The sequence below is a fragment of the Pelophylax lessonae genome (assembly GCF_965119305.1).
Source record: "Pelophylax lessonae genome assembly, contig: HAP1_SCAFFOLD_641, whole genome shotgun sequence".
In the NCBI taxonomy this organism is placed as follows: Eukaryota; Metazoa; Chordata; class Amphibia; order Anura; family Ranidae; genus Pelophylax; species Pelophylax lessonae.
This window is the reverse complement of record NW_028119704.1, coordinates 27533-46664: the sequence shown is the minus strand read 5'-3', so window position 1 is coordinate 46664 and position 19132 is coordinate 27533. Positions and strand designations below refer to the sequence as shown.

The 19132-nt window shown below is 45.4% G+C and overlaps 1 protein-coding gene across 1 annotated transcript; it reads right to left on the bottom strand.

The window, feature by feature from the left end:
- Positions 1–1486: 1486 nt before the first annotated feature.
- LOC309544027 (transmembrane protein 82-like) lies at positions 1487–16784 on the bottom strand. Its single transcript, XM_082276420.1, has 6 exons — positions 16687–16784; positions 13317–13389; positions 9989–10163; positions 5885–6293; positions 4793–4980; positions 1487–1771 (listed from the first exon to the last, which is right to left on the bottom strand). Exons 1-6 carry the CDS (start codon positions 16757–16759, stop codon positions 1673–1675), a joined length of 1017 nt encoding a protein of 338 aa, XP_082132546.1. The 5' UTR covers positions 16760–16784; the 3' UTR covers positions 1487–1672.
- Between the last annotated feature and the right edge of the window lie 2348 nt (positions 16785–19132).

Here is a 19132-nt window from a genome sequence, read left to right as displayed (position 1 = left end):
GTGTCATTTCTTCAGTGTTGTCACATGAAAAGATAGAATAAAATATTTACAAACATGTGAGGGGTGATATACTGTATATATATATATATATACACACACACACAGGTGGGGGGGGGGGGGTGTAATCTTGGTTGAGTTCCCAGGACTTGACCCCTGTCCCAAAGGTGATGGGTATTCTGATAAGATGATGGGGGTGAGGGGTGATGGGTATTCTGATAAGATGATGGGGGTGATGGGTATTCTGATAAGATGATGGGAGTGATGGGTATTCTGATAAGATGATGGGGGTGATGGGTATTCTGATAAGATGATGGGGGTGATGGGTATTCTGATAGGATGATAAGAGTGATGGGTATTCTGATAAGATGATGAGAGTGATGGGTATTCTGATAAGATGATGGGGGTGATGGGTATTCTGATAAGATGATGGGAGTGATGGGTATTCTGATAAGATGATGGGAGTGATGGGTATTCTGATAAGATGATGGGAGTTATGGGTATTCTGATAAGATGATGGGAGTAATGGGTATTCTGATAAGATGATGGGGGTGATGGGTATTCTGATAAGATGATGGGGGTGATGGGTATTCTGATAAGATGATGGGGGCGATGGGTATTCTGATAAGATGATGGGAGTGATGGGTATTCTGATAAGATGATGGGAGTTATGGGTATTCTGATAAGATGATGGGGGTGATGGGTATTCTGATAAGATGATGGGAGCGATGGGTATTCTGATAAGATGATGGGAGCGATGGGTATTCTGATAAGATGATGGGGGCGATGGGTATTCTGATAAGATGATGGGGGTGATGGGTATTCTGATAAGATGATGGGAGTGATGGGTATTCTGATAAGATGATGGGGGCGATGGGTATTCTGATAAGATGATGGGGGTGATGGGTATTCTGATAAGATGGTGGGGCTGATTGGTATTCTGATAAGATGATGGGGGTGATGGGTATTCTGATAAGATGATGGGGGTGATGGGTATTCTGATAAGATGGTGGGGCTGATTGGTATTCTGATAAGATGATGGGGGTGATGGGTATTCTGATAAGATGATGGGGGTGATGGGTATTCTGATAAGATGATGGGGGTGATTGGTATTCTGATAAGATGATGGGGGCGATGGGTATTCTGATAAGACGATGGGAGTGATGGGTATTCTGATAAGATGATGGGGGCGATGGGTATTCTGATAAGATGATGGGGGTGATGGGTATTCTGATAAGATGGTGGGGCTGATTGGTATTCTGATAAGATGATGGGGGTGATGGGTATTCTGATAAGATGATGGGGGTGATGGGTATTCTGATAAGATGGTGGGGCTGATTGGTATTCTGATAAGATGATGGGGGTGATGGGTATTCTGATAAGATGATGGGAGTAGATCCGCAGTGAGTTCCACATTTATAACACACACTTTTATTATGATATCAGAAATGAAATGAGGTGATAGTACGGAGTCCTTGTTCCCGGATGTAGACGGGGCGGACGATCCTCCATGACGAGGGGAGCAAAGATTCCGCCATACAAATGTATCCCACTTATCACAAGTTCATGTACGAGTCTCCTCCCCTCATACCGCGCCACAGTATGTGCGAGCGATCCTCGCTATAGGAGGAACATCTGCCACGTCCATGTAACAGCCGTCCCCGAGCACGTGGGGTCAGTCTCTCTCCTCCAGGTGGGCTTCTGTCTTCAGGGGTCGCCTGTGGTCTCTGGGGCCCGGGGCCATTTTAGAATTGGTTACTTTAATCCCATAATCCTGAAGAAGAAAATATGGAGGATCAAAATAAATACATTAAGAGCATCACTCCACGCAGCGGGGGTGATATGTGACAAGTGCTACAGGTCAGCCTGAACCCCAACATTCAGCAAAATACGATTCATTCATTCTGGGGGTTCAGCTGTGTGTTACTCCCGACCCCTGCACTCTGTGTGTTACCTACTCCTGACCCCTGCACTCTGTGTGTTACATACTTCCGACCCCTGCACTCTGTGTGTTACCTACTCCCGACCCTGCACTGTGTGTGTTACCTACTACCGACCCCTGCACTCTGTGTGTTACATACTCCCGACCCCTGCACTCTGTGTGTTACATACTCCCCACCCCTGCACTCTGTGTGTTACCTACTCCTGACCCCTGCACTCTGTGTGTTACCTACTCCTGACCCCTGCACTCTTTACATTAATTACTCCTGACCCCTACACTCTGTGTGTTACTTACTCCTGACCCCTGCACTCTGTGTGTTACTTGCTCCTGATCCCTGCAATCTGTGTGTTACTTACTCCTGACCCCTGTACTCTGTTTTACTCCTGACCCCTACACTCTGTGTTGTTACTTACTCCTGATCCCTGTACTCTGTGTGTTACTTGCTCCTGATCCCTGTACTCTGTGTGTTACTTGCTCCTGACCCCTGCACTCTGTGTGTTACTTACTCCTGACCCCTGTACCCTGTGTGTTACCTACTCCTGACCCCTATACTCTGTGTGTTACTTGCTCCTGACCACTGCACACTGTGTGTTACCTACTCCTGACCCCTGCACACTGTGTGTTACCTACTCCTGACCCCTGCACACTGTGTGTTACCTACTCCTGACCCCTGCACACTGTGTGTTACCTACTCCTGACCCCTGCACACTGTGTGTTACCTACTCCTGACCCCTGCACTCTTTACATTAATTACTCCTGACCCCTACACTCTGTGTGTTACTTACTCCTGACCCCTGTACTCTGTGTGTTACTTGCTCCTGATCCCTGCAATCTGTGTGTTACTTACTCCTGACCCCTGTACTCTGTTTTACTCCTGACCCCTACACTCTGTGTTGTTACTTACTCCTGATCCCTGTACTCTGTGTGTTACTTGCTCCTGATCCCTGTACTCTGTGTGTTACTTGCTCCTGACCCCTGCACTCTGTGTGTTACTTACTCCTGACCCCTGTACCCTGTGTGTTACCTACTCCTGACCCCTGTACTCTGTGTGTTACTTGCTCCTGACCCCTGCACACTGTGTGTTACCTACTCCTGACCCCTGCACACTGTGTGTTACCTACTCCTGACCCCTGCACACTGTTACCTACTCCTGACCCCTGCACACTGTGTGTTACCTACTCCTGACCCTTGCACTCTTTACATTAATTACTCCTGACCCCTACACTCTGTGTGTTACTTACTCCTGACCCCTGTACTCTGTTTTACTCCTGACCCCTGCACTCTGTGTGTTACTTGCTCCTGACCCAGAGAACAGTATGTGCAGATTTTATTTAACCCTTTTAAGCCACTCCCACTTAGCACAGTAATGCCACATCCACCATAACCATCACACCCCTACAATCCAATGTAAACCCCTATAATCCTATGTACTTCCCTACAGTCCTATGTACACCCCTACAGTCCTATGTACACCCCTACAATCCTATGTACACCCCTACAATCCTATGTACACCCCTACAATCCTATGTACACACCTACAATCCTATGTACAACCCTACAATCCTATGTACACCCCTACAGTCCTATGTACTTCCCTACAGTCCTATGTACACCCCTACAGTCCTATGTACACCCCTACAGTCCTATGTACAACCCTACAATCCTATGTACACCCCTACAGTCCTATGCACACCCCTACAGTCCTATGTACATCCCTACAGTCCTATGTACACCCCTACAGTCCTATGTACACCCCTATAATCCTATGTACACACCTACAATCCTATGTACACCCCTATAATCCTATGTACACCCCTACAATCCTATGTACACCCCTATAATCCTATGTACACCCCTATAATCCTATGTACACCCCCAAATCCTATGTACACCCCCAAATCCTATGTACACCCCTACAATCCTATGTACACCCCTACAGTCCTATGTACACCCCTACAGTCCTATGTACACCTCTACAATCCTATGTACACCCCTGTAATCCTATGTACACCCCTACAGTCCTATGTACACCTCTACAATCCTATGTACACCCCTACAGTCCATGTACACCCCTACAGTCCTATGTACACCCCTACAATCCTATGTACATCCCTATAATCCTATGTACACCCCTATAATCCTATGTACACCCTATAATCCTATGTACACCCCCAAATCCTATGTACACCCCTACAATCCTATGTACACCCCTACAGTCCTATGTACACCTCTATAATCCTATGTACACCCCTATAATCCTATGTACACCCATACAGTCCTATGTACACCCCCAAATCCCATGTACACCCCTATAATCCTATGTACACCCCTATAATCCTATGTACACCCCCAAATCCTATGTACATCCCTACAATCCTATGCACACCCTTACAGTCCTATGTACACCCCTACAGTCCTATGTACACCCCTATAATCCTATGTACACCCCCAAATCCTATGTACACACCTACAATCCTATGTACACCCCTATAATCCTATGTACACCCCTATAATCCTATGTACACCCCCAAATCCTATGTACACCCCTACAATCCTATGTACACCCCTATAATCCTATCCTATGTACACCCATATAATCCTATCCTATGTACACCCCTACAATGCTATGTACACCCCTACAATGCTATGTACACCCCTACAATGCTATGTACACCCCTACAATCCTATGTACACCCCCATAATCCTATGTACTCCCCTATAATCCTATGTACTCCCCTATAATCCTATGTACACCCCCAAATCCTATGTACACCCCCATAATCCTATGTACTCCCCTACTCTGATCACATGACACATGGCTCAGCCATCATTGGGGTGCAATGATCATCTCACCTCCTCTCTGCAAATCTTCAGCATCATCCCGGCGTACATCAGACACCAAATCTCTCCAATCAGAGACAATAAAATGTGCAGAATGTCCGCCCATCGCCCCACCGTCATCATCAGGATCAGGAGCCCCCCCATCCGGACAAGGACCGTCTGGAAAGCCATCTGTTCTGTGGGGTGCTGGTGCTGCTCCTCTGCAAAACACAAAGTCTGAGCCAATAATATACAGAGCAGATATACAGATCAATAATATACAGATCAATAATATACAGAGCAGATATACAGATCAATAATATACAGAGCAGATATACAGATCAATAATATACAGAGCATGCGGGAAGTATTCACAGAGCTTCACTTCTTCCACATTTTATATTACAGCCGCATTCCAACATGGATTCCATTCATTATTTTCCTCCAAATTCTACAAACTCCTCCCCCATAATGACAACGTGAGAGAAATTTGTTTGAAATCTTTGCAAATTTATTAAAAAGGGAAAAAAAAAACTCCCACGTGGAAGAAGTGAAGCGCTGTGAGAACTTTCCGGAAGCTCTGTATACAGTATATACACGCATAGTGCTGATGTACAGTATATGCTCTTTCACAGTACAAGTATAAATCCTCACAATGCAGCCTCATATACTCACATACAGGGTAGGGTGAGTAGGCGGAGCCTGGGTTGTTGGTTGGTGTCTACCAATCAGGATGGGTGGTTCAGGCTTTAGTTTTTGTTGACATACAGGATTGTATTTTGTGCAACAACTACTGCACATCAGTATTTGGTAGAGTTACATTTCTCAACCAGTAGATGGCGGTGTTTATACATTTATAGCTGTATCTATAGTATGCTCTTTGTCTTTTCCCTGAATTAACTTTCCTGTTTCCTGTCTGCAGTTAAGCAGCAAAGCCCATGTTGACTGTTGCCCTTTACTATATACAGAATTTACAACAGCTTTCCAGCATGCTGGCAGATTTCACATGTCCTGAGTCGGTGGATAAAGCTGTGGCCCCCGTGTCCTTGGTGCAGTTCATTATATCTGCACCCCTCCCACCGGAGGCCCCTGTGCTGGTCCTCACCTCCCCCTGTTGGGGCTCACCTTGCATATAGATGACCAGCAGGGTGTAGCAGATGGTGAGTGGGGTCCAGAACCGGACGGCCTCTGACGTCGTCAGGAAATCTCGGTTGATCACGGCGACCGCCGCCAAATCCGACACCAGGAAGGCCACCTTCAGCGCCCAGCACAGGAATGTCGGCACGTCGTGCCAGCATGCCAGGAGAGTCAGGCACACCCCGCAGTAGCGCTCGCTGCTGTGCAGCTGGTACATCTCCCCAACGTGGCGGCACATCCGCCGTGTCTGCCACACGATCAGGGCGGAGAAGCCGGCGGCCAGCAGCAGGCTCCAGGTGCGGTGCGGGGCCCCTTCATGCAGGTAGTCCAGGCTGCAGGCAATGCCACAACCCAGCGAGAACTGGCAGAGTAGGAAGAGCTGCGAGCTTTGGGAGCCCTGCGGGGGAAGCACACAGGAAAGTCACCACCTACATAAATATTCACCCCCCTATACATATCACTCCGCCCACATACACATAAATATTCACCCCCTACGTATATCTACCCCGCCCACATACACATAAATATTCACCCCCTACGTATATCCACCCCGCCCACATACACATAAATATTCACCCCCTACATATATCCACCCCGCCCACATACACATAAATATTCACCCCCTACATATATCCACCCCGCCCACATACACATAAATATTCTCCTCCTATGTATATCTACCCCGCCCACATACACATAAATATTCTCCTCCTACGTATATCTACCCCGCCCACATACACATAAATATTCACCCCCTACGTATATCTACCCCGCCCACATACACATAAATATTCACCCCCTACTTATATCTACCCCACCCACATACACATAAATATTCACCCCCTATACATATCACTCCGCCCACATACACATAAATATTCACCCCCTACGTATATCTACACCGCCCACATACACATAAATATTCACCCCCTACATATATCTACCCCGCCCACATACACATAAATATTCACCCCCTACTTATATCTACCCCGCCCACATACACATAAATATTCACCCCTTACTTATATCTACCCCACCTACATGCACATAAATATTCACCCCCTACATATATCTACCCCGCTCACATACACATAAATATTTACCCCTTACTTATATCTACCACGCCTACATACATATAAATATTCACCCCCTACATATATCTACCCCACCCACATACACATAAATATTCACCCCCTATACATATCACTCCGCCCACATACACATAAATATTCACCCCCTACGTATATCTACCCCACCCACATACACATAAATATTCACCCCCTACATATATCCACCCCGCCCACATACACATAAATATTCACCCCCCACATATATCCACCCCGCCCACATACACATAAATATTCACCCCCTACATATATCTATCCCGCCCACATACACATAAATATTCTCCTCCTACGTATATCTACCCCGCCCACATACACATAAATATTCTCCTCCTACGTATATCTACCCCGCCCACATACACATAAATATTCACCCCCTACGTATATCTACCCCGCCCACATACACATAAATATTCACCCCCTACTTATATCTACCCCACCCACATACACATAAATATTCACCCCCTACGTATATCTACACCGCCCACATACACATAAATATTCACCCCCTACATATATCTACCCCGCCCACATACACATAAATATTCACCCCCCTACTTATATCTACCCCGCCCACATACACATAAATATTCACCCCTTACTTATATCTACCCCACCTACATGCACATAAATATTCACCCCCTACATATATCTACCCCGCCCACATACACATAAATATTCACCCCTTACTTCTATCTACCACGCCTACATACATATAAATATTCACCCCCTACATATATCTACCCCACCCACATACACATAAATATTTACCCCCCCCTTTGTATATCTACCCCATCCACATACACATAAATATTCACCCCCCTACTTATATCTACCCCGCCCACATACACATAAATATTCACCCCCCCTACTTATATCTACCCCGCCCACATACACATAAATATTCACCACCTACATATATCTACCCAAACCCACATAAACATAAATATTCACCCCTTACTTATATCTATCCCACCCATATACACATAAATATTCACCCCTTACTTATATCTACCCCGCCCACATACACATAAATATTCACCCCTTACTTATATCTATCCCACCCATATACACATAAATATTCACCCCTTACTTATATCTACCCCACCCATATACACATAAATATTCACCCCTTACTTATATCTACCCCGCCCACATACACATAAATATTCACCCCCTACTTATATCTACCCCACCCACATACACATAAATATTCACCCCTTACTTATATCTACCCCACCCACATACACATAAATATTCACCCCCTACATATACAGTATCTGACAAAAGTAAGTACACCCCTCACATTTTTGTAAATATTTTATTTTATCTTTTCATGTGACAACACTGAAGAAATGAGACTTTGCTACAATGTAAAGTAGTGAGTGTACAGCTTGTATAACAGTGTAAATTTACTGTCCCCTCAAAATAACTCAACACACAGCCATTAATGTCTAAACCGCTGGCAACAAAAGTCAGTACACCCCTAAGTGACAATGTCCAAATTGGGCCCAAAGTGTGAATATTTTGTGTGGCTGCCATTATTTTCCAGCACTGCCTTAACCCTCCTGGGCATGGAGTTCACCAGAGCTTCACAGGTTGTTACTGGAGTCCTCTTCCCCTCCTCCATGATGACATCACAGGGCTGGTGGATGTTAGAGACCTTGCGCTCCTCCCCCTTCTGTTTGAGGATCCCCACAGATGCTCAATAGGGTTTAGGTCTGGAGACGCTTGGCCAGTCCATCACCTTTACCCTCAGCTTCTTTAGCAAGGCAGTGGTCTTCTTGGAGGTGTTTGGGGTCGTTATGTTGGAATACTGCCCTGCCCCCCAGTCTCTGAAGGGAGGGGATCATGCTCTGCTTCAGTATGTCACAGTACATGTTGGCATTCATGGTTCCCTTAATGATCTGTAGCTCCCCAGTGCCGGCAGCACTCATGCAGCCCCAGACCATGACACTCCCACCACCATGCCTGACTGTAGGAAGACACACTTGTCTTTGTACTCCTCATCTGGTTGCCGCCACACACGCCTGACACCATCTGACACCAAATAAGTTTATCTTGGTCTCATCAGAGCACAGGAGATGGTTCCAGTAATCCATGTCCTTAGTCTGCTTGTCTTCAGCAAACTGTTTGTGGGCTTTCTTGTCCTTCATCTTTAGAAGAGGCCTCCTTCTGGGATGACAACCATGCAGACCAATTTTATGCAGTGTGCGGCGTATGGTCTGACAGCACTGACAGGCTGACCCGCCCACCCCTTCAACCTCTGCAGCAATGCTGGCAGCACTCATACGTCTATTTCCCAAAGACAACCTCTGGATATGACGCTGAGCACGGCACTCAACTTCTTTGGTGGACCATGGTGAGGCCTGTTCTGAGTGGAACCTGTCCTGTTAAACCGCTGTATGGTCTTGGCCACCGTGCTGCAGCTCAGTTTCAGGGTCTTGGCAATCTTCTTATAGCCTAGGCCATCTTTATGTAGAGCAACAATTCTTTTTTTCAGATCCTCAGAGAGTTCTTTGCCATGAGGTGCCATGTTGAACTTCCAGTGACCAGTATGAGAGAGTGAGAGCGATAACACCAAATTTAACCCTCCTGCTCCCCATTCACACCCGAGACCTTGTAACACTAACGAGTCACATGACACCGGGGAGGGAAAATGGCTAATTGGGCCCAATTTGGACATTGTCACTTAGGGGTGTACTCACTTTTGTTGCCAGCGGTTTAGACATTAATGGCTGTGTGTTGAGTTATTTTGAGAGGACAGTAAATTTACACTGTTATACAAGCTGTACACTCACTACTTTACATTGTAGCAAAGTGTCATTTCTTCAGTGTTGTCACATGAAAAGATAGAATGTGAGGGGTGTACTTACTTTTGTGAGATACTGATATTATATATATATATATATATATATATACACCCCCCCCCACACACACATTCATGGCCCTCTATAGTAATATGGACCTTCTGCATGGACAGGATCATAGAGATGGCACGCAGGGAGAACTCCAGGACCACCAGAGCTCCCACCCGGGGCCCCAGCAGGGCATAGATGGCGCTGAGCAGCACCAGGTGGATCAGACCGCGGAGGCGGGACTGAGATCCGAGCCGCAGCGCTTTCTTCTCTCTGTCCGGGTCACTGTGGGAGAGAAATCATCATTATTTATCACAGCAGCCAATTAGATTGTAGCTCTCCTGTTTCCAGCCCCAGTCATACACAATGGACTCTATCTGCTCCCATGGGGCTCATCCTCCATGTATGGGGGGGTGATGACACCACTGATCAAGTTCCCACTGAGACCATTGACCGAGTTTCCACTGACATCATTGACTGAGTTCCCACTGAGACCATTGACCGAGTTCCCATTGACGCCATTGACAGAGTTCCCATTGACGCCATTGACCGAGTTCCCACTGAGACCATTGACCGAGTTCCCACTGAGACCATTGACCGAGTTCCCACTGAGACCATTGACAGAGTTCCCACTGAGACCATTGACCGAGTTCCCACTGAGACCATTGACCGAGTTCCCACTGAGACCATTGACCGAGTTCCCACTGAGACCATTGACTGAGTTCCCACTGAGACCATTGACTGAGTTCCCACTGAGACCATTGACTGAGTTCCCACTGAGACCATTGACTGAGTTCCCACTGAGACCATTGACTGAGTTCCCACTGAGACCATTGACCGAGTTCCCACTGAGACCATTGACCGAGTTCCCACTGAGACCATTGACCGAGTTCCCACTGAGACCATTGACCGAGTTCCCACTGACACCATTGACCGAGTTCCCACTGACACCATTGACCGAGTTCCCACTGACACCATTGACCGAGTTCCCACTGAGACCATTGACCGAGTTCCCACTGAGACCATTGACCGAGTTCCCACTGAGACCATTGACCGAGTTCCCACTGAGACCATTGACCGAGTTCCCACTGAGACCATTGACCGAGTTCCCACTGAGACCATTGACCGAGTTCCCACTGAGACCATTGACCGAGTTCCCACTGAGACCATTGACCGAGTTCCCACTGAGACCATTGACCGAGTTCCCACTGAGACCATTGACCGAGTTCCCACTGAGACAATTGACCGAGTTCCCACTGAGACCATTGACCGAGTTCCCACTGACACCATTGACCGAGTTCCCACTGACACCATTGACCGAGTTCCCACTGACACCATTGACCGAGTTCCCACTGACACCATTGACCGAGTTCCCACTGACACCATTGACCGAGTTCCCACTGAGACCATTGACCGAGTTCCCACTGACGCCAATTATCCTTTTACTGAAGCTATCGGTAAGGGACGGTCTTCTCAATGACCACCATATTATTGTACTGTGAGCTGTAAAATTATCAGGGGTTCCCTGAACCCGAAAATGTATTTCAAGGGTTCCTTCAGATTAAAAATGTAGAGAAATTGAAATACTCTTCACATTGGACCCATATAAAGTGGTTGTAAACCCTCCATATCCCCAGTGAGGTGACTGACCTCAGGTGATACACAGAGATTAAACAAACCCTCCTACATAAGTTGTACCTGTTTATCTGCAGTTTAAAGTCCAGAATTTATAAAGCTTGTCTGAGAGTTCAGAAAAATTGGGCGGAGAGCTGAAGTTACACTCTGCAGAGCTCAGTGAGGAGAGCTCTGAGAGCTAATTGGACGGCTGGACCCCCCCCCCCCCCCCGCCCGCCTTGCACACAGGAAGAAAGCTGAGGCTGTCAATCACAGGCTGTGTGCTGGAGGTCCCTCCTCTGTCACCTTTTTTCTCTTAGTGTCAGGAAAACTTGTCAGAAGTATCTCATGCGGATAGCAGAGGAAGCAGGCAGAAATTACACTTAGCGCACTATCTGGACTGAGACAAGTATACACACTATAGAGGGATGTGCTTTGTTCATATGTCTGAGGTTTACACCCACTTTAATTGGGACCTTTTTTCTCTGTGGCTTATTCCACCAATCAGAGTCTTCTACTAAACAACAAACAAAGATATCAAATCAATTCTTCCACCAATACAGAGAACTAGAAGACTGGAGTGAAGTGGAGATCAGACATATACAATGTATATACAATGTTTCCTAAGATATCTGTGCATTGGTTGGCAGTCCAGGGTTGTATGTACCAGTCACTGGGTTGCAGTTAGCAGTATGAATGGCAGTTAGCGGTATGAATGGCAGTTAGCAGTAGGAATGGCAGTTAGCAGTAGGAATGGCAGTTAGCAGTAGGAATGGCAGTTAGCAGTAGAAATGGCAGTTAGCAGTAGGAATGGCAGTTAGCAGTAGGAATGGCAGTTAGCATTAGGAATGGAAGATAGCAGTAGGAATGGCAGATAGCAGTAGGATTGGAAGTTAACAGTAGAAATGGCAGTTAGCAGTAGAAATGGCAGTTAGCAGTAGAAATGGCAGTTAGCAGTAGAAATGGCAGTTAGCATTAGGAATGAGGGTTAGCAGTAGGAATGGCAGTTAGCAGCAGAGATGTATAGTAACGAAGTAGAACTACTTAAGTACTGTACTTAAGTACCGAAATGCGGTATCTGTACTTTCCTAGAGTAGAATTTTTTTCTCCTACTTCTACTTTTACTTCACTACATTTTTTCGATGATTTTGATACTTCTACTCAAGTATTTTTTTTTTGTGCTGCATAGTTACTCGTTACTTTTAAAAAAATTACCACTGCCAGAACAGTAGATGGCAGGTTGCATAAAGCTCAAAAAAATGTGTATAATGTCATTTGTAAATCAGCGCATACGAAAATAAAGGCTGTGTATAATAAAAGCTGCTATACCAAATCTTTCCAATAAAAAGAAAATATGAAACAAACAAATAAATGGTGCTACAGCGCTTAAAGTGCATCAAGAAACTGCTAACAAACACAGGTTAATCATTTGAATAAATCATTTGAAATAATAAAAAACAATATGATGTTCAAACTTTTGACTTCTTTCTTTAATAACTACATAACACAGTACTTGTACTTCTACTTTCAGTACTTGAGTAGAAATTTTTTTTCAAAACTACTGGTACTTTTTACTTTTAGTACTTAAGTAGCAAATTTTTTGAAAAAACTACTTGCAATACTTAAGTAAAAAAAATGTTGAATACTTTAGTACTTCTACTTAAGTAACTTTTTCTGCGAGCACTTCCACTTCTACTCAAGTAATTTTTTGATCGAGCACTTGTACTTTTACTCAAGTAGAAATTTCGAGTACTTTATACAAGTCTGGTTAGCAGTAGGAATGGCAGTTAGCAGGATCTCACACCGCTGATGAATGCGACTTACTTGAGACATTTGATGTAGAGATAAACCCGCATCAGATTGTAGAGGACGGAGACGGCGCACGCCCCGACCACACCTGGAAGACAGAAAACCATCTCTGAGAGCGGTGACAACCATCATTGGGACTCGCAGCAATCACTACGCAGGAGCAGGTGACTTCCCGGTGTCATTCCCGGTCTGCAGTCACAGTGCAGACCACAGACAGGTCGAATGTACACAATGCAATGTTTGCACTGGCCTGGGTATATTTGATGGCAGAGGGACACAGGGACAGCACATGCTGAGTGAAGAGTTCTTGCCGCACTTTTCAAAAATGAGTTATTTAGGGGAAACCACTACTGATTGAAAAATGGAGGCTGCTGCTGATCCTTCCTTATGTAAATGCTAGTTGCCTGGCTGTCATAGTGATTTAGGCCCCATTCACACTTTGGACCCCAAAGTTGCATGACAAGTTGCACCCCATGTTTCCCAATGAGTACCATTCATATATTTGCAGCAACTTTAAGGCAGTTCCTGCAGTACTTTGGTCCGACTTTCATGCGACTTGAGGGCCAAAGACTTCAAAGTAAACCCTCAAAAGTCATATGAAAGTTGCACCAGCGTGATACACATGTGACTTGTGTGCGAATTTCATCTACTTATTGACCCCAGCCCATTCCTTATGCATAGAAGCCCCTCCCTGGCAAACTGTCCATCCATCTCTGTTCCTGGTGTCCCTTCTGCTAGAGAAATGAGCTCTGACCCTAATCCTAACCCTAATCCTAATCCTAATCCTAACCCTAATCCTAACCCTAATCCTAACCCTAATCCTAATCCTAACTCTAATCCTAACTCTAATCCTAACCCTAATCCTAACCCTAATCCTAACCCTAACTCTAATCCTAACTCTAATCCTAACCCTAATCCTAACTCTAATCCTAATCCTAACTCTAATCCTAACTCTAATCCTAACCCTAATCCTAACCCTAATCCTAACTCTAATCCTAACTCTAATCCTAACCCTAATCCTAACTCTAATCCTAACTCTAATCCTAACTCTAATCCTAACTCTAATCCTAACCCTAATCCTAACCCTAATCCTAACTCTAATCCTAACTCTAATCCTAACTCTAATCCTAACTCTAATCCTAACCCTAATCCTAACCCTAATCCTAACTCTAATCCTAACCCTAATCCTAACCCTAATCCTAACCCTAACCCTAATCCTAACCCTAATCCTAACCCTAACTCTAATCCTAACCCTAATCCTAACCCTAATCCTAATCCTAACTCTAATCCTAACCCTAATCCTAATCCTAATCCTAACTCTAATCCTAACTCTAATCCTAACTCTAATCCTAACTCTAATCCTAACCCTAATCCTAACTCTAACCCTAACTCTAATCCTAACCCTAATCCTAACTCTAATCCTAACTCTAATCCTAACTCTAATCCTAACCCTAATCCTAACCCTAATCCTAACTCTAATCCTAACCCTAATCCTAACCCTAATCCTAACTCTAACCATAGCATAACCATAGCATAACCCTAACGATAACCTAACACTTGCCCTAACCCTAGCATTACCCTCACCCTGGCAATACCCATTACCTTAGCATTATCCTAACCCTAGCATACCCTAAACCTAGCATAACCAAACCCTAGCCTACCCTAGAATTACCCTAACCCTGACATAACCATAACCTAACCCTACCAATAACCCTAAAGTACCCCTAGCCATAACCCTAGCATTAACCATAACCCTAGCATTATACTAAGCCTAGCAATAACCGTAACTCTAGTATAACCATAACCCTAACATTACCCTAACCTTAGCAATAACCCTAACCCTAGCCATAACCCTAGCAATAATCCTAACCCAACAATAACCCTAACCTAACCCTAGCATAACCATAATGCTAGCATTACCCTAACCCAATAATAACTCTAACCTAACAATAGCATAACAATAACCCTAGCATTACCCTAACCCTAGCATAACCTTAACCACAAACGTAGTCTAACCTTAGCAATAACCCTAGCATAACCCTTACCTTATCCAAACCTTAGCATATCCCTAACCATAACCCTAACCTAATCCTAGCATAACCATATTGCTAGCATTACCCTAACCCTAGCCATAACCCTAACCCTAGCAATAACCCTAACCTAACCCTAGCATAACCATATTGCTAGCATTACCCCAACCCAACAATAACCCCATCCATATACAGGGACCACATCCATATACAGGGACCACACCCATATACATGGACCACACCCATATACATGGACCACATCCATATACAGGGACCCCATCCATATACCGGGACTACACCCATATACAGGGACCACATCCATATACAGGGACCACATCCATATACAGGGACTTCACCCATAGGGAAAAGTGATGTGAGGACTAGTTCTGGGTCAGTGAGGACTAGTTCTAGGTCAGTAAAGACTAGTTCTTGGTATGTTAGGACTAGTTCTGGGTAGTGAGGACTAGTTATGGGTCAGTAAGGACTAATTCTGGGTCAGTAAGGACTAGGTCTGGGTTAGTAAAGACTAGGTCTGGGTTAGTAAAGACTAGTTATGTGTCAGTGAGGACTAGTTCTTGGTCAGTGAGGACTAATTATGGGTCAGAGAGGACTATGTCTGGGTAGTGAGGACTAGTTATGGGTCAGTGAGGACTAGGTCTGGGTAGTGAGGACTAGTTATGGGTCAGTAAGGACTAGGTCTGGGTAGTGAGGACTAGTTATGGGTCAGTGAGGACTAGGTCTGGGTCGGTGAGGACTAGTTCTGGGTCAGTAAGGACTAGTTCTGGGTCAGTGAGGACTAGTTCTGGGTTAGTGAAGACTAGGTCTGGGTCGGTGAGGACTAGTTCTGGGTCAGTAAGGACTAGTTCTGGGTCAGTGAGGACTAGTTATGGGTCAGTGAGGACTAGGTCTGGGTCGGTGAGGACTAGTTCTGGGTCGGTGAGGACTAATTATGGGTCAGTGAGGACTAGTTATGGGTCAGTGAGGACTAGTTCTGGGTCAGTGAGGACTAGTTATGGGTCAGTGAGGACTAGGTCTGGGTCAGTGAGGACTAGGTCTGGGTCGGTGAGGACTAGTTCTGGGTCGGTGAGGACTAGTTATGGGTCATTGAGGACTAGTTCTTGGTCAGTAATGACTAGTTCTTGGTCAGTGAGGACTAGTTCTTTGTCAGTAAGGACTAGTTCTGGGTGGTGAGGACTAGTTATGGGTCAGTGAGGACTAGTTCTGGGTCGGTGAGGACTAGTTATGGGTCAGTGAGGACTAGTTCTTGGTCAGTGAGGACTAGGTCTTTGTCAGTGAGGACTAGGTCTGGGTGGTGAGGACTAGTTCTGGGTGGGTTAGTTATCGGGTCATCTTACCTTGTAGAAGAGAGTCCACGCTGCCCCAGGGCACCCCGGGGATGTAGGAGGCCGGGTAGGAGAAGAGCCCCATGGCCTGGCTCTGTATGGAGACTCTGCCTCCTCTGGCTGCACTTAGCTCCCTCCTGTCTGTTATTACAGAGTAAAGGTCATTGTGATGTCACTGAGCACACACAGACATTAACCCATCGCCGCCTCTCCGGGGGCCCTAATTACACCCTGTGTGGCCCTTATAGAGGGACCCCTACATCTACAGAATAAAGGGATCCCCGCCATTACAGGGATGGACTTTATACCTCCTGCATGCGGTCACATCTAATATCTGGGCGGAGGCCCTCCATAGGTCACCCAGCGTTCCGCGCGCTCGCTATACCGGACGCAACGTGTAATACAAGATGGGGGGAGCACCCCAGAAAAGGGACCCCAAATATCACCCTGGGAGCACCCCAGGAAAGGGACCCCAAATATCACCCTGGGAGCACCCCAGGAAAGGGACCCCAAATATCACCCTGGGAGCACCCCAGGAAAGGGACCCCAAATATCACCCTGGGAGCTCCCCAGAAAAGGAACCCCAAATATCACCCTGGGAGCACCCAAGGAAAGGGACCCCAAATATGACCCTGGGAGCACCCCAGGAAAGGGACCCCAAATATCACCCTGGGAGCACCCCAGGAAAGGGACCCCAAATATCACCCTGGGAGCTCCCCAGAAAAGGAACCCCAAATATCACCCTGGGAGCACCCAAGGAAAGGGACCCCAAATATGACCCTGGGAGCACCCCAGGAAAGGGACCCCAAATATCACCCTGGGAGCACCCCAGGAAAGGGACCCCAAATATCACCCTGGGAGCACCCCAGGAAAGGGACCCCGAATATCACCCTGGGAGCACCCCAGGAAAGGGACCCTAAATATCACCCTGGGAGCACCCCAGGAAAGGGACCCCAAATATCACCCTGGGAGCACCCCAGAAAAGGAACCCCGAATATCACCCTGGGAGCACCCCAGGAAAGGGACCCCAAATACCCTGGGAGCACCCCAGGAAAGGGACTGTCTGTGTTCATTGATAATATTATTATACAGGATTTATATGGCGGGCGGATGTCTGCGTGTCGCTCGGCTACATTCTATACAATATACACAACAATGTACAAAACATAACCGGTCTGCTGGAAATTATCTGTCCAATGTTGTATTTATATAATATAAATAAATAAAAATATTTATTGTTTTAATAAATAAATAAAATAAATAAAAACAAACAAATAAATGAATAAATAAAACAAATAACATAAATAAAATAAATTAATTAAAATAAATAAAATAAATAAATTAATTAAATAAATAAAATTAAATAAAATAAATAAAATAAATAAAATAAATAAAATAAATAAATTAATTAAAATAAATAAATAAAATAAATTAATTAATTAAATAAATAAATAAAATAAAATAAATAAAGCAAATAAATAAAACAAACCAGAAATCCGACAACAGAAGTCCAACGCGTTTCCGCCCACAACAACAAATTCAAATCTCATCCCGGAAATCCATCAATTTATCCACCAATATTTATTGATCACCAAATTCTGATATATGAAGGAATGCGGATCAATGGGACGCTCATAGAGGGGGAGGGGGAGGATGAGGACACAGCACACAGGACAGGTCCTCTTCACCGGGAACATCACCTCTCACAATATTTACCGAGATCACAAGTCAGGGACAAATCATTATTACACCCATTGTTTACCCCCCCTCCCCCATTGTGTACCACCCCCCCCCCCCCCCCCAGAGCAACACACACCTAATCTCAGTATCTGTTCTTATTCTGTATGTATGGACTCTGCACAGTACCACTTCTCCTGTCCTGTATGCTGGGTGTAATTCTCGGTATCTGTTCTTATTCTGTATGTATGGACTCTGCACAGTACCACTTCTCCTGTCCTGTATGCCGGGTGTAATTCTCGGTATCTGTTCTTATTCTGTATGTATGGACTCTGCACAGTACCACTTCTCCTGTCCTGTATACCGGGTGTAATTCTCGGTATCTGTTCTTATTCTGTATGTATGGACTCTGCACAGTACCACTTCTCCTGTCCTGTATGCCGGGTGTAATTCTCGGTATCTGTTCTTATTCTGTATGTATGGACTCTGCACAGTACCACTTCTCCTGTCCTGTATGCCGGGTGTAATTCTCGGTATCTGTTCTTATTCTGTATGTATGGACTCTGCACAGTACCACTTCTCCTGTCCTGTATACCGGGTGTAATTCTCGGTATCTGTTCTTATTCTGTATGTATGGACTCTGCACAGTACCACTTCTCCTGTCCTGTATGCTGGGTGTAATTCTCAGTATCTGTTCTTATTCTGTATGTATGGACTCTGCACAGTACCACTTCTCCTGTCCTGTATGCTGGGTGTAATTCTCGGTATCTGTTCTTATTCT